The sequence below is a fragment of the Echinococcus granulosus genome (assembly GCF_000524195.1).
Source record: "Echinococcus granulosus chromosome Unknown EG_S00055, whole genome shotgun sequence".
NCBI lineage: Eukaryota > Metazoa > Platyhelminthes > Cestoda > Cyclophyllidea > Taeniidae > Echinococcus > Echinococcus granulosus.
This window is the reverse complement of record NW_020170435.1, coordinates 466,930-494,386: the sequence shown is the minus strand read 5'-3', so window position 1 is coordinate 494,386 and position 27,457 is coordinate 466,930. Positions and strand designations below refer to the sequence as shown.

Genomic DNA, 27,457 nt, shown 5'->3' with positions numbered 1-27,457 from the left:
AGGCAGCTGATATGGCGGTCAGATGAGTGTGCATTCGGGGTGAACAGAGGGAGAGGGGAAGAAAGAGGGGAGAGGGAGGGATTATGTATGCTTGCATATTTACAACTAATCGTAAGAAAATTGGATGCATTAAGTAGGCATTTAAGTAGTCTCTTTAGCGCCTTCTTCACAAGCAGTGCTAGTGGTAGGGAGTACTCGCCACTTGAAACCGGGCAGCGCATGATCCATATCTCCAGCCAGACGAACACGAGTAAACACCAGCTTTCTTTCAGCTAAGGCATTCTTACTGATAAAGGCATTGCGTGCTCGATGGAAAGAACTGGATGTGGCAGCGTTAGAGGTTGGACGGAATTTCTTATCCAAGGCGTTGTTAGTGGCTTCCAGCCATTTGGAGGCTCTTCCAAAGATGGAGTCACAATTGGATTTATGAGTACTCGGCTCACCGTTCACTTGCAGATCAGCCAATCGCGAGATTATACTCTTCTCCGATTTGATGGGTGTTGGCGCGGCCTCTTTTGTTGCACTTCCGTTGATTTGTACCACCTTGTGTTTGTGGACAACCTCTTTGGGTGGTTTGACATTTTCGATACTCTTCTCTACAGCACAACAAATGAGCCAACGTCAGCACTTTGGAGGATTTTCAGGCAATATAAAGAAGGGATCTTAAAAAGAGAAAAGAATTTACAAGTATCAAAGACGTCAAAGGCATGACGTGCTACTGATGCAGATAGACAAACCAGTTGCCTCCACAAGTCAATGTAGGACCTGTAGGCTTGAAACGACAAAGAATGAGCAAATTAGTGCAATTTCTGTCCCATTTTATCCCTCTTAGAGTTACTTAAATGAACTAACCACTAAATGACTCAAAAGGTACCCACGAAAACAAAAATTGTTTGCTGTCAACGCGTCACACATACGTGACGCGTGGTAATTCACGACTTATTATCCCTACGGGGTGATTGAGCTTAAAGCATCAAAAAGACAGACTTTTTACACAAAAAACTCATAATAAATAAACAATTTTTTACTGCGAAAAAACCCATTGACTTGACCGCCAAATTCCGGATTTGTTTGTGTGTCGGAAGAATGAGTTGAGACGGATTTTCGTTTGGTTCTTTCGGAATTCATCTAAAGTAGCAAGATAGAAAAGATAAAAACAAAATATTTTTGACAAATTCTCTCCTAAAAATAATCCTTAAAGGTTGAAAAGAGGCACAAAAACGTTCAAGTCAAGCTGGGATTTGTGAGTCCACGCCAAAAGACGACAGAGAAGAATAACAAGGGGAGGAGTCGATTGAAGCGAGGAAGGGCAGTAATGACCATCGAGGTCAGAGGGTTAGCAACGATCATTCCCACTACCGCGGATCATCAGTGACACGTAGAGCGACATCGTTGAAACTTTCTACATTATTTAACCGCTTTGCTGCTGCACAGACTCCCATCGTCTCCTTGTCTCACCAACTCACTAATCTCCCCTTGAAGTCCACCTTGTATACGTGCAGACATCCACTACCTTCAGTGGCATGGTTTTAATGCTAAGAAGCCTCACAAATTACAAAGGAAGTCTGTTGCCTTTACGAAGGAGGTGTCACCGTAGCCCGCTAATCAACTGATCAGCTTGTCAGCTCATCTGGTACTCAGATGGATGGTAGATGGTGTTAACTGGGCTAAACTGGACTGATACATGACATGAGACACGCACCAGACAATAAATGGGATAAAGAAGTGGGGTGGACTTGACTATGAGCTCTGCATCACTGACATATGTAGGGAGTGTTACAAAATCTCCCCGGCTTAACTTGAACAACTCACGCGGTTAATGGCTACAACTTACATGGATGGAAGTGTTTTGGGACGACATCGATGGAAGGACGCTGTTCAAGTTGATCTTCTGTATAATCTGTGGTTCCCGTATGGGTGTCCTTTCTCCCGCCTCTGGAGCCGCCTTTTCAATCTCCACTGACTTTGAGTTGGAACTGCATTTTCGAGTGCTCTCTCTCAATTTTGGTGAAGACTGAAAAAAAATGTAAAAAATAATGTTAAATTGCTTAATGGGAAGCGACTTTTAAAGGTTTGCCGACTGTATTGAAGATACGGATGCGTTCATGTCAAACGGGGATCCTAGGTTTAAAAGCTTTTATATGAAGATATCAGCACCAGGCTAGGGCAGTCCAAATACCAGAATAAGGCACCCACTGAAAATAAACTTTTTTGTTAACTAAGATGTGAAGTAGAAGCTGAGTCCATCTTTAGCGTATTTACAACATAGTACGCTTAAATGCTTGTCAGTAGTAAGACAGTCGGATGGTGGAAAAGTGCTACACATATGGGAGTAGGCCTGTCAGTGATTATCCTAACTTGCTGTTGATCTCCAGTCCATGACATGACAGTCAGTCCTAAGGAGATTTGGTCGCGTCCAACATGTGGTTGCGACTCCTCCAATGGAGACGAATATTTTCGAGGAGAAGGCGACTAAATTCCCCCTCCATCAACAATTTAGAGAAGCTGACACTTTTCGGCTATCAAGTAACCCCTCCGCTTGTAATTAATACAGAAGGTCTGAAGGACAGAAGGGTTTTTGGGATCAAATCACTACACCCTAGATCAAAGTGCCAGAAAAACTGCACCGCAATAGCAGGCCGCCTTGTCAAAGGAGGAAATGGAACTTCCACTTCCTGCTACGTGCTTCATCTTTTCAAAGAAAATTCAAAAGAACGGAACAGTCTAGGTAAAGGACGAAATCAAGGAGCCCACTTACACCAGACGAATTGGAGGTTGAATGTGCTTCGGGAGTCAGAATTCCATTGAGGTTAATCTTTTGAATAACTTGTGAGTGACGACACCTCTCCTGACCACTGTCCACCTCGATCGCCTCCTCAGCTGACTTCTGTCTGCGTGTCAACTTGTTTACCGAATTTCCCCCTACCTGCAAAAAAACGCAAGTTAAAATCTTTGACAAGGATTGTTTAAATTTAAGCACACACTTATCTGATTGGCTCAGATTTTTGTCTTCGAAACCGGTACACTAGTACTGGTGTCCAAGCCAAACGGGGACAAAATACTACAAGCAGCACTTAGGGTCGTCTGCTCCACTCCGCTGCTCCATCTATTGTCTGGTGTACGTCTCCTGTCGTCTATCTCTCCAGTCCATTCCATTCCACCTACCAATCAGCTGAATGCCAGGTGAACTGATTGAACGAAACTACTGTGACATTTCCTTTCTTCCATGTAGCAGATCGCCTTCGCAACCTGTGAAGCTCCTAATCACTGAATCCATGAAATTTGAGCTTGTAAGATGGTCAGAGGATGAGAGTCTGGGCAGCTGCAAGCTGGTTCCATACTGTAGAACACTTCAAAGACGCTTCATTGTGCATCGTTGATGATCCGCAGTCGTGTGGATGATCATTGCCCATCTTCCCGATCATGGTGGTCGTTCCTGCCAACACTAGGCATCCAACACTTGAAATTACGCCAGTGATAAACTTGGATGTGGGAGAGCTGACTGTAGCATGCACTTGCACATCCAATCACAACCATTTACGATCTTGGGAAGTTTGTGCGCACTGGAGGAAGAGTGATACCAACTACCCTAAGATGCTGCAGCTGTCTTGCTAACTCTTCAAATTGAGGGACTGCTTTCCAGGTAACCAGCCACAAACTCAGTGGTAGTGAACTATGGAGAGAAGGGATTGTGTTTTTCTTCTATGCTTACTTAAGTGCTCACTGAGGTCCCTGTTTGGTTTGAGCGATCATACCAGTTACCAATTTTTCTTTTCTACAATTCTTCTTTTACTTACTCTATTCGATCCACTCAACGATGACGATGGAGAGGTCTTTAAAGCCCCAACACCGTTGAGGTCGATTTTTTGTATGATCTCCGGTTCGCCAGTCAGTTGTCGTATGACAGCCTGCAAAGAAATATCACAACCTTGACCATGAGATGACAACCTTCTGTAAACATAATTATTACCCTTCCGCAGATGACACATCACCCCTGGCACAAATTCCCCTATTCCCCATGAGAGGACGCAATCAGGTCACCCTGTTTCAACACCACATGCAAGGATTGCCTACTTGACACTTCCCGAGGTGCCAGAGTTGAGATTTAGCCTGACCCAAAGACTGCAAAATTCCTAACGATTTGATAGGAATGACAAGGTCAAAGTATAACTGACCTTGACATCGAAACGCCTGATTAGAAGCAGAGGTTTGAGCACCTTGCGATTTTTGCTTCTCAGGTTAGGAAACTCCTTTGTTAATAATGTGTAGAAAGGCCATTTGTTTAAAGTAGACTGTTTGAACTAGCGGCCAATTCCATTTTATTGTAACCTTTGTGCCAGGAGCTTTTCTCCAAGGCTATAGCCCTCCCAGTGTAGTCTCACTGTCAGAGATGACTCCTTGAGCCCAGATCCCCCTAGTCTACAGAGAACTTGAAGAAGGCAACTAAGCAGGAATGAATGAAGAATGAGTTTTTTAAAGCTACCTAGTCTGCTTTTCAACGTCTAGACAAGTATCTCTGCAGAACATCAATTTATCTGGAAGCCTCTCAAGATGGTCTGTGAAGAGAAAGCCACTCCGGACCCATTGTTATCTGCCTAATGATAGAGTCAAATAATATCTTTTTGTGTAGACCATTTGACTTCTTTTGTCTACACCACTGTGGCTCTCACATTAAACAATTGTCTTGTGCAAAAAAATGATTTCTCCCCTTTCTTCTTCCTCTTCGGTTTTCGGAAGATATCGCAAAATGCCTGAATGATGAATGGAGGTAGCTGTTTGGAATAATTTCGTGCGAAAATATCGAAAAGAATAGACCCAAACTTAGCCATTTCATGAGCTTTTGGTGTAGCTTGTTGGAATTTCCCGTTCGGATCTCTAAACAGCTGGAAGAAAAGTCCTAGACTGCGGAACCCCTTTATATCTAATTGCTTTAAAAAGCAGACTTGATAGGCAAAATCGTGTAATCCCATACCATTTATCATTTACAAATCGCCTCATCATTTATAAAAGCTTTAATTCTCTACTTTTTTGTGGCAACAATCCCATTGGTTAATTTATTTGGCGTATGGCCTTTGCTGATTGGCCAATTATTTTGACCCTCTAGCTCCCTCTCTTTCTACCTTCTTCCTCCAAAAAAAACAGTTATAGCAATTTGTCTATCAGGTGACAAAAAAAAAACCTTGGCGCGATTTGTAGTCTGCTTCGAAATAATAACCTGGGGGCTATATACTACTGTCTATGTATAAGCACTATTGTGTGGAGACGTAATACGTGAGAAAGTAGCCTCTTCTGCTCTTTTCTGGGCTACATTCCCCTATTGTATCAGTTAGGACAGTAGAAGTTGGGTAGAGGTGGCTCCAGCTTCAACAAATCCTCGTAACGATGTTTCTCTAGCGTGGGAACCCCTTTTCCAGGCACCAATTTTTTGACCTCTCGTCTATGGCAACATGAGACGTATAGCCGGGAGATAGTTTAAGAATTTGACAAGTACAGCCCAAAATCTTACCGCAACCCACGGATGACGGAGGCACTGTGAGGCGGTGTCCCGTTTTCTACAAAAGAGAACAACCAGTATACACCCGTGAGTTGCAAAATAAATTACAAAAATTTTTCCCACTGGCTACAAGGCAAACTGCTAAACTGTTCCCATACCCTTCAAATGGAAGGAAACAGGCGATGTTTATAAAATTTGTTAGGTAGACGGTCGCTAAGGCGACTGGAATAAAATTGGAATACTTACAGTCGCCTCTGCCCCATACAGCTCTCAGCCTCCCCCCCACCCCCATCCAGAAAAAAAGGAATGGAGTGCAAATAAAATTAAAAAATCAGTATTTTTCTTTTACTCTTTTGCCTTCTTTCTCAGTCCCACTCACCGTGGATTCTTTCGTAAAAGCCGTGTAATGAAATCACGCGCTTCAGGAGAGACATCAAGAAATTCGTCGCGATCAAAAGTGACGGAACATTCGAGAATATTCTGGAATGTTTCTACTTGGGTGTCACCAGCGAAAGGGGAGATACCGCTGAGCCTACAAACATAAGAAAAGGGAATGAAGTTTGGTTTTACGATTCTCATTCTTCCCCTCATCTTAGACATCCTCGCCTTGCCTGTTATACTTCAATCCAATCAGTCCGCCCCGGCGGAAACCCAGCCCATTTTGATTTTAAGGACACAGAAATGCTCTCTTCTTCCTACTGGCAGTGTAGTCTGGCAAAATACCAGACTACGTGCCATAACGACAATGATAGACATCATTCTCTGTCCACGGGGCGAAGCTGTTTGTCAAAAGGATGGTTACCGTTAATCCAGCCCACTCAGCTCCAACGCAGGCACCAAAAAACGGGGAAAACGGTGTTGAACGAGGTCAAAGAAAACTTGCAACTTGAATGTTTACCAGGTCAACGCAACTTCACCCTCTTCCACCTTAACGTCTACCCAGCGCGACTGCAGCCAGGCGCTGTCTTGTATATCGGCGTCGGTTTGGCTAATTCGCTGTCCATCAGAACGCTCGAAGTACCACTGGAGCAGATGGTGACTAAATAGAGCTCTCTGGATATCTAGAGTCCCGCATATCCTTCCGCGACACGTACATCATTTACCGGAATGTCCTCCATTAGAAAAACCAGCTTCAGCCTACTTGGCTTTCACTGGTTCAACAAGCTGGATCCGGGTAGCCAATCAGACGCTCAATCGGTAAACAGATTGCCACGGTTCTTCACACCCTAATCGACGTTTCAGCAAACAATATTTTTATGCCAAGGGTAAGGAAGCACCCCTGTCGCCCTGACAATCTGTCAGGTTCTACCCCCACAGACATGGCCGCTGTCGTTAGAGCAAAGATGCTGATCAAATAAACTCGTTCCCATGTCAAACCCTTCTAAGAGGCACTTTGGACAGTGATGTGATAGATTAGACCGAAAACAGCGCGCTAGCCGATGTGTGAAAAACAACAGGCGAAAAGGTGCTTTTTTTATAAAAGTACTGACCACTTAAGTAGTTTTTGTATTCTTTCAGGGAAAAAAGTACAAATTCATCCACCATGAGAAAAGATGGTGAACAATGAAAGAACATTCATTTTCCACCTTCACATGTGATCCGTGAGTTATGGCCAATCAAAAGGGGAGAGATGTTTTTAGAAATTTGTTTATTTTTCTGTACGAAAATTTTTTATTATTTGTTAGCAATTTGCATTCTTCTACAGGAAAAAGATTCCTCTCTTCTAAATCACTTATGAGGAGGAAACTGTGAAAGTAAATTCAACATCAGCAGCGAATGTTTCACGAACAGTGTGCGAGTGAGCGATTGGTGTTTGTTTAAATCACCCCCTTATATGTGTGGGCCATTTGGCCCCTTCTGGCGGCTCAGGCCTACGCACTACACTTAAAAAGGTCTTCAACAGGTAGCTGGAGGCTGTAGAAGGAAAAGAAATTCTAATCTAATCGCGCAGTTAGTGTTGTCAATTGTGTCACATATGTGTGACGCAAGTTGTGGATGCTGCTGATTGCTGTCATCACAAATTGACTTTTCACTCTGTCTTTTGTTTGACCTAGTCGACGGGCTCTTCGATTCCTACGTACTTTATTGCGGCCACCATTTTAAGCCTAGTAATTTCCCAGGTCTCCGCCGGTGCGTTAACAATAAATTCCGAGCGACTTTTATGCACAAAAATTTGCCGAACAGGAGCCAATTCACTCGCCTACGCCAATCCTACGATGGCCGACAGGAGGCAAAATGGAGGCAGGTTGGGTATATCACCCAGTTCCAGCAAATAATTGGACTTACAAAATGTACGTCATCACGCCAATCGCCCACATGTCAGTAGCGAAGGTGATGGGATCGAAATTAACTATTTCTGGGGCTAAAATCAAAAAACAGGGACGAGTATTCTGATAATAACTTGCCGCTAATCTCAAGTTGGATAATCACAAATACCAACATAAAAGAAACAAAAAGCCCAAAGTGTATGCTGGGGCAGTTAAGGGGCGCCTTTTTTACTTACCCTCCAACCAGATACCGAATGATAGAGGAAATGTAGAACAAAAAGTTCCCTTTAGACAAAGCGTCCATTAGTAAGGGCTTTGTGGAAGAAATACTACTCTATATCTTTTGTTAACCTTGCTTGAAGGAATAGAAATACTTAAATGAAAAAGTAATTATGCCCTATTCAAATGATCTGTAGATCCCCTTTCTTTTGGCAGAATGATTAAAGGTTAGTTTATTGCCTACAATCACTGCATCTAGATTGTTAATTCAAAATGACGTGCAATTTTCCCTAATCTTTTTTCGCATTGTATTTAATGGCATTAAACAATCAGATTAGCAAAAAACTGTCTTTAGAAGAAAAAATCCGGCTCTACCTACTTTCGATTCTGTCCCAACTTTCAATTCCCCACCTGTATACCACACGTCAATTCTATCATCTGAAACCTGATAAAAACATATATTTAACTGTATTTTTTAAGATTAAACTGAAGCCTTCTTTGGCAAAAATTTTCGTAAATAGGTGAATACTATTTAAGCGGCAAAAAGCTGCAAGACTCGATTACGTCATCTTAGTGATTGAAATATATTGAATTTTGAGGCTCGATGATTAAATAAGCCAATCAGACGGGACTCAGGCCAGAACTGATTACTTAAAAACATTTTTTTAAGATTCTGATGAGTCTGGACAGGTTTTATGTATTTGTAGAATATCTACTCCAAAATTTACTGAGTACTGACACTCATTACACAAAATCCACTATTTTTTGAGGTTAATTTGGAAAGATTTTCAAAACATGAAGTCATGTTTTCCCATGTGGCGACCCTGTCACTCATCTTGACACTTTACTAATCTTTCCCTTAACGCAGGGTGAACTTCCGTCCGAACTGTTACACCGCTACGTAGTGACTAAATGCTGCCAGCTTCCCTGTTGCGGAAAGTAGCTTCTTCCAGAAGGCAAAACTCATATCTGAATTCCTAAACGGTAGTACAATTTGATTGGCAAGAAATTTTCCTCGCCAGTACGTGATCAGTTTTGCCTGCGGATGCATTATTGTATACACAATGTCCACCTCGTACATCTTTTGGGTGCAGCCACCGAAACAAAAGGTATGCTTACAATTTATCATCGATGTCTTTGTACGTGCGATTCGTTTAGTAACAACCTCAAAATTAGTTAAAGATTCGCCAGAATATGTTTTTTGGTGCCATATTTCAGGGAAATTTGACAAGTGACATCACCTCGGTGCATGAGATTTTCCGGGCTTTCCAGAAAGGCAACCAAATCCTCTTCCTTTGAGGGATACATTTTTGAAAAGGTACATTTTTCAAATTTCCTGCTATTTACGCTAAATGAAATAAATCATATGACAGGGCTTAGAGGTCTACATTCATCAAGCACTGACACTGACGCCCCGTGAACATGTCTTTAGCCTACCAACACGACGGGGATGATCAATGACCCCGATGTCGTCGTTGGGACAGGATGTGAAGATGTCTGAATCGGCCAGGAGCCAATGGGAAGGCCTGTCCAAAATTGGCTCCCACGGTCATGGCAAAGAAGAGATCAGATAAGAGTGTACCTATCCCACGCACCAAGAGGGACGATTAGACCTTGTTAGGCAAATGATCCCGCAATTAGCGATTGGAACGTGAAATGTACTTAATGTGGAGCATGGGACCTGCCAAGGTGGCTGAATGACCTAACCAAAAGCTGCGGGATACACCCCTCCTTTTGGAAACAAGTGTCCTTCCCATCTCGATGAGGGGAAAAAGAAACAATGCAGAACCTTAACCTTTGCCCATTAGATGATTCTTTTAGGCAAGAGGAGAGTAGACTATATTTCCACCCCGGTATCGTTACTTTTTGATCACATCACCGCATTGTGATGGTCCCTGTAAATTGCATTCACTTGGACAAGTTACAAACCCTTAAAAAAGTGAAATTAATCATCTCTCTAGGCGTTGTCTCTGTTTTACTGTCTTGCAACGACTGCGACAGAAGGAGACCAATTGGGGACAAATTTGACCTTGGCAGGGTTGGTGCTAATACGGACACGCGTGGTCTACCAGCATCGAGGAGTTGTATGCCACCTTCTATATTCACAATTTGTGTAAAATAAGTGCCACCAGGCGCTTGTCATCTCAACTCTTCCTCCTCCATTAAAGTTACAGAAAAGGAGGTGGAGGCAAGACGAAATGAAGGCCACTGACTAGCACATCACAATGGTATCCCGTTCATTTCATTCCATACCAAATTACTCTCTCATGAATTAATTGTCAGATCACAAGTTACAAGATCAACATTAATCATAGTTAATACATTTCTCTCCCACACTACTGTCAACTGTCACCCGCTATTTAAGTAGCATCGACGTTGCCGAAGTAGTAGTCTTTGTTACGTTAAATTCAGCGGCGCTATGGGAGCTAAGTAGAACCAGAAGAGGTCAATGTTTATACGTGGGATTTGCGCAAAAGTGACATTTTTAGGGCTATCATCTGTCATGTCAAAAATGCCGAATCAGCTGTTGGTGTGTCTTATTACCAAGTATGTGCAATTAAAGTGCAAAAAGTGCTAAAAACACCATAAAAAATAATGCAGTACTTATGACCTTCAGGACTTTACTTTTTTTGACCCCCTTTCCTGCAGTAGGTTGCAGAATTTCAAAGAGGTTCGCCTAACAGGAATTTGGATGGAACTGCATTAACACTTCTACAAATGTTTTTTTTCTGTTTTGCTCGACTGTTTCACCCTTTATTTTTGTTTCTTATTTAAGCTAAGATTTTTTATTGGAGGGGGTGAGAAAAAGAAGAGACGAGGCAGAATAAAGGGTCTAAAAGTACCGCGCAACTTACCGCAAAATTCGGGTGTACCAGCCATGTCTTGAATAACCTCATTTGGATTTAACCGTCGGGCAAGGCCAAAGTCAATTATTTTTATCCGTTTTGTCTCCATATCCTCTATCATTATGTTCTCCGGCTGAATTGTTTGACAAAAACAAAACAGTGCACAAATAAATCATGAGGGGAAGATACTACTCAAATCATTTAAGGCAAGCTGAAAGTTAAGCCAATATGTCCGAGTGATGAAGCCCCTGCGGGAAATGAATCATTTGAAAAAGCCGTCTAGGAAAGGGATAATATGTGGATGGTGTTTGTGGAAATAATGGAGGTAAAAAAGATGCATGGAATGTAATACTTTATAAAGTCGTGTCAGAACAAACTTGGGTGATGATCGACCCAGGGTGGCAGTCCGGGTGTGCACACATGGCACAGGCTGGATTTTGACGCTTGTCGATGAATCACCCATGTTCTTGGTGCAATTCCGTGCCATTTGAAGCATACAAGAATAAGGCAATTCGGCAAAAATGTAACCTACCTACCTTTCTTTCACGCTCAAATATTTTCCTTTTTCCTTTTTCTGACAGTTTTTGCCTTTTTTTAAGTACAAAGTACTTGAAGAGCTAATTAATCATTCCAATTACTCAGTTGGTGACACCATCTTATGCCTCTCTCTAAGCTTTAAAAAAATTCATTACCAGTGGTTATAAGAGCATTGTCGCATAAGCGACTTTAACCCTATGGTATTCGCGGCACGTATATGTGACAGATGTTATTTACCATCTTCTGAACTGTACGCTTCATAAGGCTGCGTCATATAGCAAAGCAAAGGGAGTTGCATAAAAATGCGTTAGTCAATTAAATGGCCTAGACTTCTTTCTTTTGATGCAAATTTTTCGGTCTATTTCTTCCCAACTAGCCACTAAAAGGATTTAAAACAAATTCTCGAAATCTGAAAGAGGAAGAACGAAAAAGTACACAGGCAAGCCTTCATCAGTAGAGTACATTAATTGTGTAGTATCGCATCCACCACTCGGCAAAAGTGTCCCATGGCCAGCCTTAGGGAGTGACAAGTTAATGTCATGCTATTGGGGTGTTCGCGCACTTAACGATTTATTACCTTAATTTTTTTCTTCACAAAGCGAAATCAACGATGTGTGACCTCAAAAACCCTTTAGATTGTGCCTCGTGCACTTTGCGACATTCTTAGAGGTTAATTGTTCTGAAGGAGTAATAAATGTCCTTGCGGCTAATGAAACTATACACCAAGTATGATTCACCCTAACCACTAACTCTTTCCCACATTTTGGTGGGCAAAAAGAAACAATGCTCGAGATTTCACATTCCAACCTCCTGATTTCCTAGTCGTCAATAGTCGCGACTAGCTTTTGCAAAGGTAGGCGAAAAATGATGCCTAATTGGCGTAAGCAACCAGAATTTATGGTAAATAGATCATCTGTACACTTGTCTGCCATATTTTTGAATTACACACACCATGCAATTGCATTGGACGAAGTACAGAATCACAAAATCAGAAAATGTTACATTCTTTCTAAGCACTTAGGCCGTGAGGCAGTAGGGACATCATTTGGGCACCTTTTTCCCTAACCGACCGGGCGGTAAGCATAAGCGGTCGTTACTTCGAACGGCCGATAGGGACGCAAATCAAGCAACTTAACAGTAAAGATGCCTAACGGTAGAGGTTATAGGAGTTCCATTTTTAAACAGAATTCGATTAGGTCAAATCGACAGCATTGATGGGGGCTTGAGTGATTAAATTATTCCAGATGGACTGGCGTGAGAAGAATGGGTGTGCGTTAGGACTGCGCCAAATTAATTCTACTGAAACAAACTTTTAGGCGCAGATTTGGCTAAAGACTTCATTTGATTAAAATGTCTTCTGGAAACAAGAGTCAAAGATTGCCGTTTCAAATTTGTTTGAGCGAATTACTTTGAGGGAAAAACCAAGAATTATTGGGGCTTTGGACAGGAGAAGTAAGAAAAAATTTCGGGAAAGAGACGACGTAGACAAATTATTTCCTCAAAATTTTATCGAACTATTTGTCTTACACAGTAAAGACATCTAGAAATACCTACCTTTAGGTCTAAATGGACGATCCCAAGTTGATGCATATGGTTGACACCAAGGAGAATCTGAGCGATGAAAAAAACAGCCTCCTGCTCATCCAGTCGTTCAAGTTCTGCAACTCGTGCAAAAAGCTCACCACCATTTACCCTAGAGTTAAAACCGCGATTAAAACGTTATTGTGCATTTGACAGAGCAGTAAAAAGATCTTAAAAATACAACGCTAAGACTGATGTTGTAGCCATTATCACATGACATGCAATAAAATAATGCACTTCTTAAGGAATTAGTGACACCGAATCCTACGCCGATAAAAAAGGACAGACTAATTCGTGCAAAAAATACACACTTGAAGCTTACAATTCTAGAAGAATGATTGAGTAATCCTCATGTTCGTATATCTGGTGAAGCTTAACAATTGCATGGTGGTCGATTGATCGTAGGACTTGGACTTCACGTTCAACTTCTTGAGGAGTCATTCCACGAGAATTTGGGTCATAATAGCCAAAAACAGTTTTCTGCCTCATTTTTACTATTTTTGCTGCGAATTTTTGTCCAGTTTTCCTGCATTCACAAATTTTAACTTCCGCAAAGTTACCGCTAAAATTGATATCTGTACACAACCAACAACCCTACTCTCCAATTTTTTCTCCAAGAATGTATAGACGATTAAATTCGTCCATTTTAATAAGTGAGTGAACGCAAATTGTACGACTAAATGTGCAGCATCTGGAGCAAATTAAAAGTGCGTTAACCCTGAAATTCTAAGGCAGGATAATTAAGTTACAAACTTAAACAAACTAAACCAGATGCCCACTTCTTGCCAACATGCTGTCTTTGTAAGTAAACGCAACGTAATTAACACATATTTTGCAAGAATTGCACAAAACGCAGGCGTATGAGAAGGCCTTTAACAAGGAAGACTGCGAGTGTATCACAAAATTGTTTGCAGACATTTAAAAAAATTTCTGCACTTTTTAAAGCATAACAAGGCGCTGCAGTACTAACGCCAAAGAAAACAAGCAGCGTAGTAAAAATCTGAAGCATATAATGCAGATTTTAGCACAACCGGGTCTAAAGCAAATTTTTTTAGAAGAACTAAAGGGACCTAAAGGGTTTGCGTAAAAAAATTAGAGAGCGAGAGTCCCAAGTTTAACCAAACTATGGCTTTTTTCATCGCTGCCAAAATGCTCAATATAGCTATACAATATGTATCTTATCAGGCAACTTTTTCTTATTATGGTAATCAAAAATATTAAATGCTGTGCCATTTATGCTGCTGTTAGCTACACCCCTGCACCGAACTGATTTGAACACTAATGGTTGCTTCTGCTGTTGTTTTAAGTCGTGCTCCGCCCTAATATGGTGAGACTTTCTTGTTGGTTTTGACAGGTTATTTAGCTTGATTTCCTGACTGAACCTCCGTCCGAATGTAATAATTTAATTTACTTAAACGATGTTTCCACAGTGGACGAGCCCCCAGCCAAAATTATGCGAGAGGGACCCAATGTGGAGTTACGATTTCTGATCTCCACAAAGGTATGCTTTTTTTGCTATTTCATTTCCATGTCTAGACTGCGGGTCTCATCATCGGCAAGCGTGGCGAGAACATCAAGAAATTGCGTGATGAGGTGAGGCAGTATACAATTCGACCTGTTGTCCGCCACCGCAACTAGTCCCCTAACTAACCTAGCGGCTATTTCTTTTATTTCATATTATCTCCCATTGTCCCCGACCCTGAACCTATGCCCGTTCCCAATGGTACAATCCCTGTCACCCGTCCCATACCGTCTATCCCTGCCCGCACCTTTTCACTCGCATTGAAAATTGCGATGGGCTGATTTGTTTACATGTTGGTGCGTACTCTACAGTACTCTGTCACCATTAATATCCCCGATAGCAACGGACCCGAAAGGTATAGTTTTTGGCCCCTTCTTTTCCCTTATTTCCTTCTTACCGTGCAATCCTTGAATGTCTACTTTCATTACCCGCTTTTTAGGATCCTTATTCTAGACGGCGACGTAAACTCTGTCATTGAGATCATGCACAGCACGCTCAAAAGGGTAATGTGCAAGTTTCTTATCAAAACTTTTCTAGCAAGCCATGTCGCTTCAGGAGGACTGTGTTGATTTGCGCCTCCTCGTGCACCAAAGTCAGGCCGGATGCATTATCGGTAAAAGCGGGCAGAAAATTAAAGAGCTGCGAGAAGTAAGGTTGTCTTTGTGTTCACCAGGTCCTTTATAGCAATCTATTTTAAAAACTCTCAAAGTGTATCAAATGTTGTGTCCCGATTCAACTGACCGCATCGTTCAACTGGTTGGCACCGTGGCTCACGTCATCAGCTGCCTCCAAGCTATCTGCGAGCTGCTGGAGGGAGCTCCAGCCAAGGGACCTCGACAAAATTACGATGCTCGTAGCTTCAACGAGGCGATGGCGATGCAATACGGTGGCTGGTGTGGTATGGGTATTCCCTCGTCCGGAAGCAGCTATGGTGCACGTCGTAGTAATTTTGCTAATAACAGCTATCCGCAGGTGCAATTCTCGGATTTTTCTCCCCCTTCTGTTTGGTCTTCTTTATAAGTGACACCATCTGCTTTCTCTCATTTCCAGAGCTCGATGTTGGCTGCTAGTTTGTTCAGTGGAGGTGGAGCGACCCCGCGCAGCGTTACGCAGGCGGCGGTTGTGAGTCAGGCTCTCGCTTCAGGCATTCCGCCTGCATCTGCCGCGGCGATGTTGGCCGCTACCGGCGGTCAGAACCATCCTGGGGGGCCTACATCAGGCCCTGCAGGTGATGCAGCCACTGCGGCTGCAATGATGGCTGCCGGGATGATGCGCGGGTGGGTTATCGTGATTTACTTTTTGCTTTCATTGGAACCCTTTTTTCGCCTGTGCATGCTCCCCATTCTTTTGATTTCTTTGTTGGTTCCTGTTTATGCTCGGTGGGTTCACTCCCCTAGGATTCCTGGAACTGTCAGCATGAACATCATCGCGCCTACAACCACTACCCAGGTTTCCGTCAGCAACAAGGTTAGTTTTGTCCTTCGAATTAATTTTAATTTCTCGTCACCGATACCGAATCCCATTCCTGTATCTTGGTGATCATAGATGATCGGTGCCATCATGGGTCGGGGCGGTACACGAATCAATCAGGTTCGAAAAGAATCTGGTGCTGATATCAAAATCAGCTCCCAAGATCCTGGCGTGGAAGACAGAATCATCACCATAACGGGCACCCCCGAACAAATTCAGAGTGCTCAGTTTTACTTACAGCTATGGTAAGCTTTTGGTACGAAGTTGTGTGTCGGTTTTTCGGGTGTGCAGTCGATTGATGCCCCAACATTCGCTCTCTTTTGTTTTTAGCGTGAAGCGTTTTGGTGAACAGAGTTAAGCAGCTTCTGAATTCTTTGACTCCCTCATCGGTCGGTGTGAATTATTTCGATACATCAATGTACAGTTAGTTTATTGACACTCGATGATCATTCGTTTTAGGGGTTAAAAATAAAGTTGCTGCTAATTAAGAGTTTTATGATGCATCGCGTTTACCTTTATGATACTGCAACTGGGTTTCAAATACGTGAAAGCTAAAGCGGTAAGATTGGTAACACTTCATGCTCTCGCCAGTGTTTTCTTCGCTGTCTCATTGGTTGCAACCTCGTTTTGGGTGGGATCCCTACCACTTGTGTGTGGTGATTCTAGTGGCTTTTTGCTGGTCTCTGCTGCTGCCTGTGCTAACGTCAGTGTCATAGGGCTTTTAAATTTACGAGAAATATACTTCTTCACAACTTCGGGATGCCTACGCGGTCTGCGTCCTCATCGGCGTCTTTAAGAACTGCTGCGGGCGCACGTCGTGTTCTCAGAAGTGGCTCAACGGTCGTGTTCCTTAGGTGCCTAGAATGCAGTCTACGGCGGTATCCATGGTTAGCGGGATGGGTCCACTCTAATCATGACCGCGGCCGATCATCCTCATGGATCACCCTGGATTTCGGGCATGGGTCTTCCAAATCCTCGGGGCGTCGCAGTTTCTTTCTACCCATTTCATGCACTTATTGAAGATGACCACGCATTGGACACAATGTCATTAAAGCAGCGGAATCGGCGTTCTGGTGTTTGCAGCATGATTCAAGGGGAGGGGCGCGATGCATAAGTGGAAGCGAGCAGCGGTGGCGCTAAATCTCGGCGATGGGAGGCGGAGGATGTATTGATCGTTGATCGGCCGTTAGCGACGTGCGCGCAGGTCTGCATGGTGATTGGCTGCGGGCGCGCTACTGCCGCCGTGGTACGCCTGCGCTCACGCGCATGGAATGGCTGTCTTGGCAGACCCGAGGCGGTGCATCAGCCGGATGCGCATCAAGATAGGGTGACTAACTCCAGGGACGCGGATATATGCGAAACCCTAAAATTGCCTCCTGCTTGAAAAAGGGATCTCCGATGCCCTGCCTGGGCGAGATTGCCTCATTTTCGTTCCAGACTGTCATGTGTATTGGGTCGAGGTGCTAGCCTAGCCCTACTTAGTTTAGCAGGATAGGAGGTTCCTAGTAGTACCAAGAGCAAAATTTTTCTTAGTAGCGAGTGATCAGGCGAATGCTTTATAACTTGTAGGAAATGTAAGCAAATGTCTTGCAATTTTTGAAGAACAGGAAAGCTATAGGCAATTTGAAACACTGGTTTAGAATCAGTCAGGCTCGGAGGCTACCTACCGAAAAAAACTTTTTGCAATTGCACGGGGAGGTTGTACAAGTTCTCGAGGAAGATATCAGAGGATACACAGTCCGATGAATTTTGGTTTCACCTGCATTTGTTCCTATTTTAATAAGTAAAATTCCTTTCTAAACACTAGGGCATAAAATCTTATTTCCTCTGCAATGATATTTGTGTAAAATATTGGCAAATGAAAAATTGAGCTTAATTTTTAGTTTTAAAATTAAAAGTATATAAAAATCACTAAAAACAATACATCTTAAAAGAAAAATGTTTCCACCCCGCAAATCTTCACGTTCATACGCCCTGAACATTGACGCGCCCATTTCGTGCTAGCCAATAGACCGTCTGCACGATGACAGACAGGACGGCTAGAGTCGATGGTATGCGGCGGCCCCACGAAAACCCCACGGAATGGAGACTAAGGAAAGCATTTTTAGCCAAGAACCTCGATGTCCTCGGACCCGAACGCCTGGAATGTCTCTCAAACTGTTTTGTAAACCACGAACTCTACGGTGCAGGATATCCCAGCAAAGTCATGTCAGAGGTAGCTACATTTTTACCACACACGCGTCTGTTTAGGTCCGAAAATATGGTGAAGGTATCATAGACAGCATTTACAACGGCAAATCCTCCTTCGCTCCTATTCATATTAAATAAATTAATGACTAGATTTACATTGTTTTCTAACGTGCTTTTTCATACTTTGGTGTAGATAAACAGGAGAAGGAATGCTTCAAGAAGACAGTTTTAAGCAAGCAATGATTTGTATTATTTCTCACAGAACAAGGTAAAGAGCATAGTAAGTGGGCCGATGTACTCAAACGACTACTATTCCTTCTTAAGGTTTTGCCTTCGGCACGATGACATCTAGAAAGTTTCGGGTGTTATTAGTAGCAAATAGCAATATACGAAGAGATCTTGCCTGTGATCTGGTTTACTACCTTCATTACCGATGACATTTGAAATATCTAGCGGCGGAAAAATGAGTTAGAACAAATTAAGTTGAACCTTACCTTGAACGATTCCATGATAGGCGAAGTGGAGGTAGGGAACGAGTAGCATGTGCAATGCGAACGCGGCCACAGCACCAGTAATGCGGCAGCCCCTTTCCGGGATGTTCACCCACATTATCAGTGCCTATAATCAGTCAGTAAGGCGCAGGTTTTATACTTTAGCGAATTTAGTGAAATGGAGGAAAAGCTAAAATTGCTGCTTGCCATTTTTGCTCCAGCAGCGCCACACACAAGTGCCCAAAGCACGAAAAACAACGTTTCGGATGCTTCATTATGCTTGGCCGCACAAACAAAGAGAACAACGCAAGTAGAACACAACGCATAGCCCTGAAAAAGCAAGTAAACGGGAGAAAGTTTTGCGGGATTCAACAAAGACCAGCTTGTCAGCATCAAATAGTGTCTTTCTGTTTTGAAAGGTCAGCGCGAAAATGCATTTGAAGCTTTAAGGATGAACGCACCACGAAAGAGAGGATTTGCGTGAAGGCAATCGACGATTTGCCAAAGTAGCAGATGGCAAGTAGGATGCCGGAGGAAGCCAACCAGTAACCAAAACAGGTCAAGAATGCGGACCCCATTAGGGTGCCTTCTTGCTAAAAATGTGAGAAGAAAGATCGCTTCCTTACCACCTTGTGGTCGGAGAGTTTCATTTCGAAGAGCAGAACTGCAATCAATGTAAGACAGGCCATAAAGGGTCCATAGAGGTCATGACCAGAATTGAGAGAGGAAGGCGGACGAGGATCGATAGATTTCAAGATTCGACCTAAAACTTCCTTTGGCTCAACGTCAAAGTAGGGACGGAAGGAGTCGATTTTGCCGTAGTTCTGGTAGGCTGATTCAGCTCGTTTTTTGCTTTCCGACCAGACCTGATTGAAACTTCCAAAGTAAAAAAAAACCCTACCGATGCAGATAAGGCTGAGAATAGTTCGGAAGGCCCCATACTTGACCTCGAATTAATCCTTTGGAGAGTAGTAGGTGGAGACTCATCCCCATGCATCGGAAGCATTTTTTTCCTGAATATCCGAAGGAAAGAACAGTCGCGGATGTTACGATCTCTCGGTTGTATATAAATCTTTGCGAAACCTAAGTCCACAAATCGCTCATGTACAAGTAATGAAAACACCCTAAAATTTCGCTCAAAGAGCGTTTCCGGCTCCTACCTAAGCACCGAAAAACTCAAGATAATAATACCAAGTTATCCAAACAAAAAAGTGCATTAGCTACAAGGAAATGGTGGCAAAGTTAAAACGGGAGGAATATTGAGCTGGAAAAAAGGAGCATAATTTTGAAGAATCCAGGAGTTTGTCCCTGCACCCAACCACCAGCTATAGATATCCTGCATTAAAAAACATAAAATCAAATTACGTTCAGCAAACAACTGTTTACGTATGCACGAAAGGAAGTACGGGAATTGAATACCCTACCAAATGATAAATCAAATAAGTGAGCCACAACAAGCTTAAATTGAGTTTAGTAACAAGTAGATTATACAACAGAAATTTATGTCATTTAGGAAAAATATCGCTATCCACCACCACTATCGAAAAAGACTGCAGAGCATAAATGCACAAACGTAAAATACTCGGCTTACAGGCTAAACAAAATAAGGCTTGATTGGGTAAACTTCCAACTCTAGGTCACACAAAAGTTCTATTTGCAAACAAGCCTAGTGCATAAACTTGAAAATGTACCTGTTAGCTTGATTTAGACCTAGCTATTAAGAAATTGCTTTAATGACAACAAAATGTTGCATCTTTCAAGCAAAAAAAATTAGGTAAAAATAAAATGTAATTGCTTATAAATAAAGTATTGCAGACCAGAAGGAGTTCAAAATGATTTTAGAAATATTGCTATTGTAGCGTCCCGAGACTCCCTGAAGACGAAGGAAGACAAAATACTCGAGCAGAATATATATTCAGCACGGAGAAGGTGTCCGGGCTATTGGCATGGCCCAAAAGGCCAGCCCACCCAGCGAGGTACAAGGGGGCTAATTCGAAGTACAAAAGTGGCGCCTCACCAGAACCGAGGGATAAACCACTATCGTATTACAGCTATAGCAAATTAAAAAGGTCAATATGATATACACATCCAAATGTGCATCCAAGTATGTTCTCTCAGAGAAAGCTAGCCAGCTAAAGATTTGCAGCTGCGTTTGAAGGATTATTAGTTAGAATAGGAATTCTTTTCAGTTACACAGGCGACGAAGGGCACGACTATTATGCAATGCTGGTATTGCTCTAATGTACCTTCCGGAGAGGAGGCAAGGTTACAATTCAAATATGGTGATGCAGTCGGCGTCTCCCAAGCCTGAGAGGGATTGCTTTTTCCCGACCCACCTCTCTAAAAAATTTGTAGAATTAAATCAGTCAAGTTGTTCTAAGAGGGGACCTGCGAGTCTAGCCCTGCAAATTCAATGTTAATATGCGGAAAGATTCTGCTTAATGCTAGTAGCCTTTCAGCCCTACTCTACGCAGCCAAGAGCATTCATCTAGGTGTCGTGCCTACTTTTCCCTTATTTGGTCTTATTTTGCCATGATATGTGCACCAGATTATTGGATTAAACACTTAACTGCAAACCATTCTGAATTAAATTTAAGGATCGTTAAAATAGCCTTGTGCTTTCCACATGCTTGACGTATTTAAGATGTTAGCGTAGCAGAAGCGATTCGACAATTTTTCGGCCATATAACTGCTCACACAAACATGTCTGAGGTGTATGACGGCCAGTTTCGGAAGGTAAATATTCCTGAATAAATTTTTTAAATTCTACACCAAAAAGTTATTCTGACTTTTTTTAATGCTTTTTGCTTTCTAGTAAAGTAAATTCTAATTTTTTTGCTTTTTGCATTTTACAAGGCGTAATTTTTTTCAATAAGCATTTTAACTGCAAATCAATTTTTTTAATTATACTAGCTGGGTTTTGCATAATTTGGCCTTTGTTGCCCATTACAGATTACAATTTCTTTTATTCTGTTTGACCCCAATCTCTACTTTTGATTGCATGGTTTTATGTCAAACTGTCTGATTTAGTGCGCATGCCTTCCACAATTATTAATGGATTATTCAGATACATTTACTGAGATATTTTCAGGTAGAGGCTTTTCGAACTACGCAGATTTTGAAAAGGCCACCAACGAATTCCAGGAGGTGCAGTTCGACATATTTTTATTACAATCAATCCCATTTTTAGTTGACTGGATTGCGTTTTATTTTCAAGCGTACATTCCTTTACCCAGCGGGACATCCACACCGTGCCACTTTAATTTATAAATCTCTTCATTATGTTTGTTCGGAGAGTAAGCCGAGGTAGCGAGAATAGACTTTATCCATTTTCAGAACCGGGACTGGTTGCGAAGCCTCCTTCACTGTGGGCTGTCGTAATGGTTTTTTATATGTTTCGAAATTTCACATGGTACACAATCACGCAACTGTAAAAAGAACACTCGATAGGTCAATGCCTGAACGTATGTGTCCTTACATTGGCTTATTTTTAGCATATATCGTCATAACTGATTATTCATCGCAATTTCTGCAAATCTTCCCATCTTTGGTGTTTTCTTCACTCAGTGAACTTGAAGATAAAATGGAGGAATTTCAGATTGTAAGAGCTGTCACAGTGTCCCTTTATCTCTTCTCTTCAGAAAACTGGATGCATGTACGCCAAACGACATACATGTCCATGGCCCAAGGATGACCTAGAACATCAGGACGTGGTCTACAAGAAATTTGCCTACGAATGCCTTCACTATGGCTATTGCAAGGACCGGGACGTTGCTAAATCCGACCGAAGGTATTTCAAATTTCTTAAGATTGATTCTAATTCCCAAATTACATCACTAGATCGTCCAAAACTGGTTGCAAGTCAGTCTTGTTTGTTACTTGCCGTAACAATCAACTGCACATTTCCCGTTTTGACATGCGCCACAACCATCCCGTTTCTGGCTGTTGCGGCTATGTCTATCGCCGGAATCGCCGTCTTAGCCCACGGCAGCTATCCATAATTAAGGAGTTGCTAAGGGAACATCAGCATGAATTCGCTCTAAAGGAATATATCCAAAGTAATAGTTTGCATATGTTTCTTGACCTTCCTCAGGTGCATTTCATGTTTATCTAACAGCGGCAGATGTTCGAAAATTGAAACAAAAGCTACAGCCCAAAAGAAGTGCTCGACGCCTCCTTGGTTTGACGCTAAAGTCCTTGGGTAGTGAGGGCTATGCAGAAATCCTGACTGATGAGGATGGTGTAGACCGTGTGATATCCTTTACTTCTCCATTTCTAGTGAAAAACTTCCACTTTTATCCCGAGGTGGTCCAGATACGTGAACTCACGGAGGCTGCCTTTTCGGTCTACCATTTCTCCATCATAGACCGTCAACTTGTTAGCAGGACTGTGATGTTCTCATTTGTGCTGGATCAGGGTATTTGTGGCACCTTTGCCTCCGTGTTGCAGTCCTTTAAGCACTTAATGCAGTCGAGGGTGGAGGAAACCGAAACCATTTTCGTGGACATTAATTCTGTTGAGTTGCACGAAATCCGTCAGGAACTACCTCAAGCGCGAATCCTCTTTTTTCAAGACAGCGTCCTTCGCGACGTAAGGGAGCATCTCAAGGACGTTACAGTTTTGCACTGTGATAAGAAAGACCTCTTTCAGCACTTCTTTAATGCGGTGAAGACCCCAGATAGTGAGGCTTACCTAGCATCCCTTCAAGAGATCGCTAATGATTCGCCAGCGTTTTGGAACCTCATTAATGAAATTTGGATGCCATGCGCCGAGCAATGGGCTGGACATCTTCGTCTCACTCAGTTAACCTTCGGCATTGAAAATCGGAACTCGGCTAGTTTGGAGCACTTTGAATCGGTCCTCAAAATACACGGCAGCCTCGATTCCTGTGCGAAGAGGTTACTTGAGCTTGCGGTTCCAAACAAACAGTCCTATGAGTTTATTTGCAAGCACGATTTTCCTGGTCAACCAGATGACGTTCAAGCCCTCCTCCGCCTTCTCTCTGAGCCAGTGGCAAAAGTAGTTCTTGCTCACATCGAGACTATGCAAACGTGCTCAGAAGTGCTCCTTGATCTGTCGACGCGAAAATGCTGTTGTTCCTTCAGTCTTCAATGGCGCTTGCCTTGCGTACACCTCATGAAAACTGCGAGATCGGCCTATATTCCTTTGCCAAGTTTGCTGAAGGGCTCTCGATGGTTGGAGCATTGGCCGCTAGAGTATTCCCAGGTGAGCAGCGCTGTCGAAACAGTGGTAGAAGGGGATGTCGAACTGGATCTCTTATCCCCCACCGCAAAGTTGCTGAAAATTGATATGCAATTGCAGAACATTCAGGAAATGGTGGTGTCGGCAGACTCGGCCAAATTTAAGCGAAGACAGCAAGAGTTGAAGGAGCTGGAGAGTCGATGGTTGCGGGAGGACGTTGCCCTACCCGGCACCAGTGCTGACGGACCATCCGAGTGATGTAAAGTGGATGATGTAACTTGTGCATTTAATGAGGAACCTATTTTGTAACCCTGTGACCTGTACATTTATACCCTGATTTATCATGAAGAAGAGGTTCTGGAAAGCCGGCGCTAGTTTTGCTTGTTGTGTTAGATCTCTGTGCTACTTATTTTTAAATAAGTAAAAACCTTATTTCGTATTTTTATCAGTCATCCGTTGGATAGTTCCACCGGAGCACGGAAGTTCCTTAGGCGTGTCATGGCCTCCATCGTTTCGACTTCTGGAAATCTTTTTGATAAAACGGTCTAGCAGGTTTGTTTGGGCTTTTTTATTAAAGTAAATTATAGAAACGGCAAGAATTGTCCTGATAGTATTGTATTCGGCTAGTTACTCCGTTTTGTAGTTTACAGTCCTTTCCCAATGGGACACGAGCTTGTCTGTAAATGCAGGTCACCTTCTCTCTTACTTTTTTATCACTCACGATCGTGTGGTTGTCGAATGCTTGTTCTAAGACAAGGTAACAAGCAGTTGGAGGAATATTATTACGGGAATACGAGGGACGAGGTGAGGTTGCATTGTCCTCCGATCATGAAGTGCGTTTTTTCTTCAGGTGAGTTTGACAATGTTATGAGTCGTTTTCTTGCACACTGTTTAAGTGAAACATTCTTCAAAGTTTTTCTTGACCCATCGGACTCACAGTACTTTACTCGGCAATTAAGCCAAACTTGTTAAAATCAAACACCAGCCAGTTAGTTCGTTAGAATGTTATGCGTCCGTTGAAATGTTTAACGCCACTTCTGGCAGTAAATGCTTTGGACGCTATACTTCGCATTTGATGAGTGAAGGGAGGATACCACACCCTTGGAGTGGTTGCGCTTATGTAAACAATCGTATGTACTTTAAAAGTCTCCTTCACATATTACAGTGGGCTAAACCAAAATCCACTCAGCTGCTTTCTGGACACTTGATGCGCTTCTTAATTTTCTAAATATCTTTAACTGGGTGAATGCCATGGGGATTCCTCACGCGTTCGTGAAGCGCTCTTTTTTTATAATTCATTTTAAACGAACGCAAGGCCTCAAATTTCTTTAATAAAAGGCTTTTGAAGTTTACTCAGTCATATCGCATTTTAGGAGGGGTTCTAAGACCACTCCGTAGACACAACGGGTGAGATTTAAAAAATTTTATTTATAGAACTGACGTGCTCCGCATTTGTCGGTTAAATATAAAAATAGGTAAGGAAATGGCCTCGATTGCCTGCAAATTAGGGGATACAATCCAAAAGTCCCGGTTTGATGTGAATAAGTAGATGGTATTTTTCGTCTACAGTAACTCACCCACTTGACCTATCTTCTTACCCGCCCAAAATGCATGCCAGGTTGACGGTTATGTGCCAGGGTTAAGGCCACGGTCAGGAATGGGGCTAAGGTTGCCTCTAATGGCCCTAGATCTCGAGATGCCTCGTCACCTGGATCAAGTTCGCTCACCACTGCCACCTGTAGAGAGTATGCAGAAGCGATCAAGAGGCAAGTAAGCACGACCGGCAAATTTCCATCATCACGCGGACACCACGAATACTAGATGACTGATTTGAGGGTGCGGGTAAAGCCACCTCACCACAATTGTCGTGAAGTGAAAAGTGACACGAGGCAGGGACAAGCGACGAATGTGCTGTCAGTTGTTGAACAAGGATGAATCCGTGAGGCGGGATAGCTCGAATCCTCACGGATACCAATCAAATGACTGTGTGCATGACTGATCTACTGATGCACCACCGTACCCTTCTCTGTCCAAAATACTGATTACCTGACCCGAACATTGGGATAGTTGATTTGGTCTACAACGATTAATCCACTTGTTCAGTTGTCTTGCCTGACTCAGTTGTGGGTCAGATTAATGAAAATTCTGTAGCCTCTTTGCCATTCCTCACTGTCCCCTCTTCTGCTCCACCTCGTACGCCCCCATGAAGGATTGGGGCGCTTCCAGACTTCCAGTAAAACAAGCAATCGCCTGGGCATATTCGTAATTATCTTGGGCAGTATTTACTAAACTGATGCCCCCTATTTTCCCATTTCCATTTGGAGACATTAGTAGATGATAACATTAGACAGTCACTGCTGTCCCTCTTGGATGGAATCACTTCATTTTGTTGCCTCTACGCCTCTGCAAAGGAGGAAAGTTGGCAACAAGAACCACTGAGGGTAATGAGGTCTTTGCAATGGTGATATCCTAATTACCTTCTGGTTAGGCGGCCATTCTTGATTCTCAAGCCACTATTTACATGGCATACAAAAAAATTGATCGGACATGAAAGGAGGGATAAGGCACGGAGGTGGAGAGGTTTGGGAATTTTTCTCTCCTTTTTTATGTGCCTCTAGAGCAGACATAATTTACGAGGAGTAGAAAATTGGCATCAACTTCATCTCTTTCTTCTGTCATTAATTAAAAACAAAAATATTACTTTTGGGAGGAAATTGTGCTCGCTGCTAATTAGTAGTTTTGTTGAGTGAGTCACCATCCTCCTGGGAGGGGGGGGCGGGAAGAATTGTCACTTAATTTATTCATTTAAAAATGACAATTTATGCGCATAAGGATTCTGCATAATTTAATTTGTCTACATCCATGCCTTCCTTTTTATTCCCGACCCTTCTTAACACCCCCACTTCTCTACATTTTATAGGAAATACTTTCCTCTCCTTTCCCACCCCCTCCACCACCTCGGCCCAACCCACCCACCTCCCATCGCCGCGAGCAAGACTAAAGGAGGAATAAAAAGGGTATGGAGATTCCCAATGTGGGATAATACCCGAGCCATTTCTGTCATATAAAAGATTGCATTAATTAAAAAGTGAGATAGAGAGAGAGAAAGAGCAGAATTTGGGATATTAATACTTAGCCTTAATTAATAACTGACCACCCATTCCTCGTGAGTCGCTTCTGTGTGACATTTTTCATGGCACGGCGTTTATGGTGAGATGTTTGTGTGGTCGGCGTAACGGTGGGAATTTGCCGGTCGTGTTTACTTGCCGCCTGATCCCTTCTTCACAATTGATAAAGGTGACGAAGTATCCAGGGATCTAGGGTTTTTAGAAGTAACCTTAGCCCTATCACTGATCCGGAGATGGGTCAAGTGGGTTAGGTAGTGTAGAAGTAGACTACCATCTAGTTAATCATATTAAACCATGACTTCTAGAACACCTCCTTCCATTAGCGGGTAATCATGGTGGCAACAAACTTAGAGACAAGCGACGTATCCATCCTATTAACCATATCGGTGGCTAACGTGCATATCGTTCTGAGTCAGTCCATTTCAATTTAGACTATAGCAAACACCACTTCTCAATTTGGCAGGCCGGGAGGAGGGGACGGGAGACTGCTGGTGGGTGTACGAGGTGTGA

General features: G+C 42.7%; 5 protein-coding genes across 5 annotated transcripts; 3 read left to right on the top strand and 2 right to left on the bottom strand. All coding sequences in view use genetic code 11, as the record gives it.

The window, feature by feature from the left end:
- Positions 1 to 141: 141 nt before the first annotated feature.
- Positions 142 to 13,385, bottom strand: EGR_06369 (Death-associated protein kinase 2; the record flags this gene model as incomplete). Its single annotated transcript, XM_024495618.1, has 13 exons — positions 142 to 596; positions 1,053 to 1,128; positions 1,835 to 2,014; positions 2,759 to 2,926; positions 3,798 to 3,908; positions 5,507 to 5,552; positions 5,874 to 6,026; positions 6,434 to 6,517; positions 7,781 to 7,856; positions 9,418 to 9,477; positions 10,836 to 10,959; positions 12,918 to 13,056; positions 13,267 to 13,385. The coding sequence occupies 13 exons, from the start codon at positions 13,383 to 13,385 to the stop codon at positions 142 to 144; spliced, it is 1,791 nt and encodes a 596-aa protein (XP_024350016.1).
- A 1,012-nt stretch (positions 13,386 to 14,397) lies between these two features.
- Positions 14,398 to 16,294, top strand: EGR_06368 (Heterogeneous nuclear ribonucleoprotein K; the record flags this gene model as incomplete). Its single annotated transcript, XM_024495617.1, has 10 exons — positions 14,398 to 14,445; positions 14,481 to 14,537; positions 14,778 to 14,821; positions 14,906 to 14,969; positions 15,004 to 15,114; positions 15,151 to 15,438; positions 15,517 to 15,743; positions 15,864 to 15,933; positions 16,012 to 16,181; positions 16,267 to 16,294. 10 exons carry the CDS (start codon positions 14,398 to 14,400, stop codon positions 16,292 to 16,294), a joined length of 1,107 nt encoding a protein of 368 aa, XP_024350015.1.
- A 1,665-nt stretch (positions 16,295 to 17,959) lies between these two features.
- On the top strand, positions 17,960 to 18,264 carry EGR_06367 (hypothetical protein; the record flags this gene model as incomplete). Its single annotated transcript, XM_024495616.1, has 2 exons — positions 17,960 to 18,151; positions 18,187 to 18,264. The coding sequence occupies 2 exons, from the start codon at positions 17,960 to 17,962 to the stop codon at positions 18,262 to 18,264; spliced, it is 270 nt and encodes an 89-aa protein (XP_024350014.1).
- A 210-nt stretch (positions 18,265 to 18,474) lies between these two features.
- EGR_06366 (hypothetical protein) lies at positions 18,475 to 19,557 on the bottom strand (the record flags this gene model as incomplete). The annotated part of the gene is made up of 6 exons (XM_024495615.1): positions 18,475 to 18,575; positions 18,621 to 18,744; positions 18,852 to 18,947; positions 19,079 to 19,210; positions 19,244 to 19,483; positions 19,519 to 19,557. The coding sequence occupies 6 exons, from the start codon at positions 19,555 to 19,557 to the stop codon at positions 18,475 to 18,477; spliced, it is 732 nt and encodes a 243-aa protein (XP_024350013.1).
- Positions 19,558 to 20,005: 448 nt separating this feature from the next.
- Positions 20,006 to 25,593, top strand: EGR_06365 (hypothetical protein; the record flags this gene model as incomplete). The annotated part of the gene is made up of 8 exons (XM_024495614.1): positions 20,006 to 20,019; positions 21,954 to 22,081; positions 22,112 to 22,218; positions 22,259 to 22,407; positions 22,458 to 22,675; positions 22,711 to 24,073; positions 24,572 to 24,669; positions 25,508 to 25,593. The coding sequence occupies 8 exons, from the start codon at positions 20,006 to 20,008 to the stop codon at positions 25,591 to 25,593; spliced, it is 2,163 nt and encodes a 720-aa protein (XP_024350012.1).
- Between the last annotated feature and the right edge of the window lie 1,864 nt (positions 25,594 to 27,457).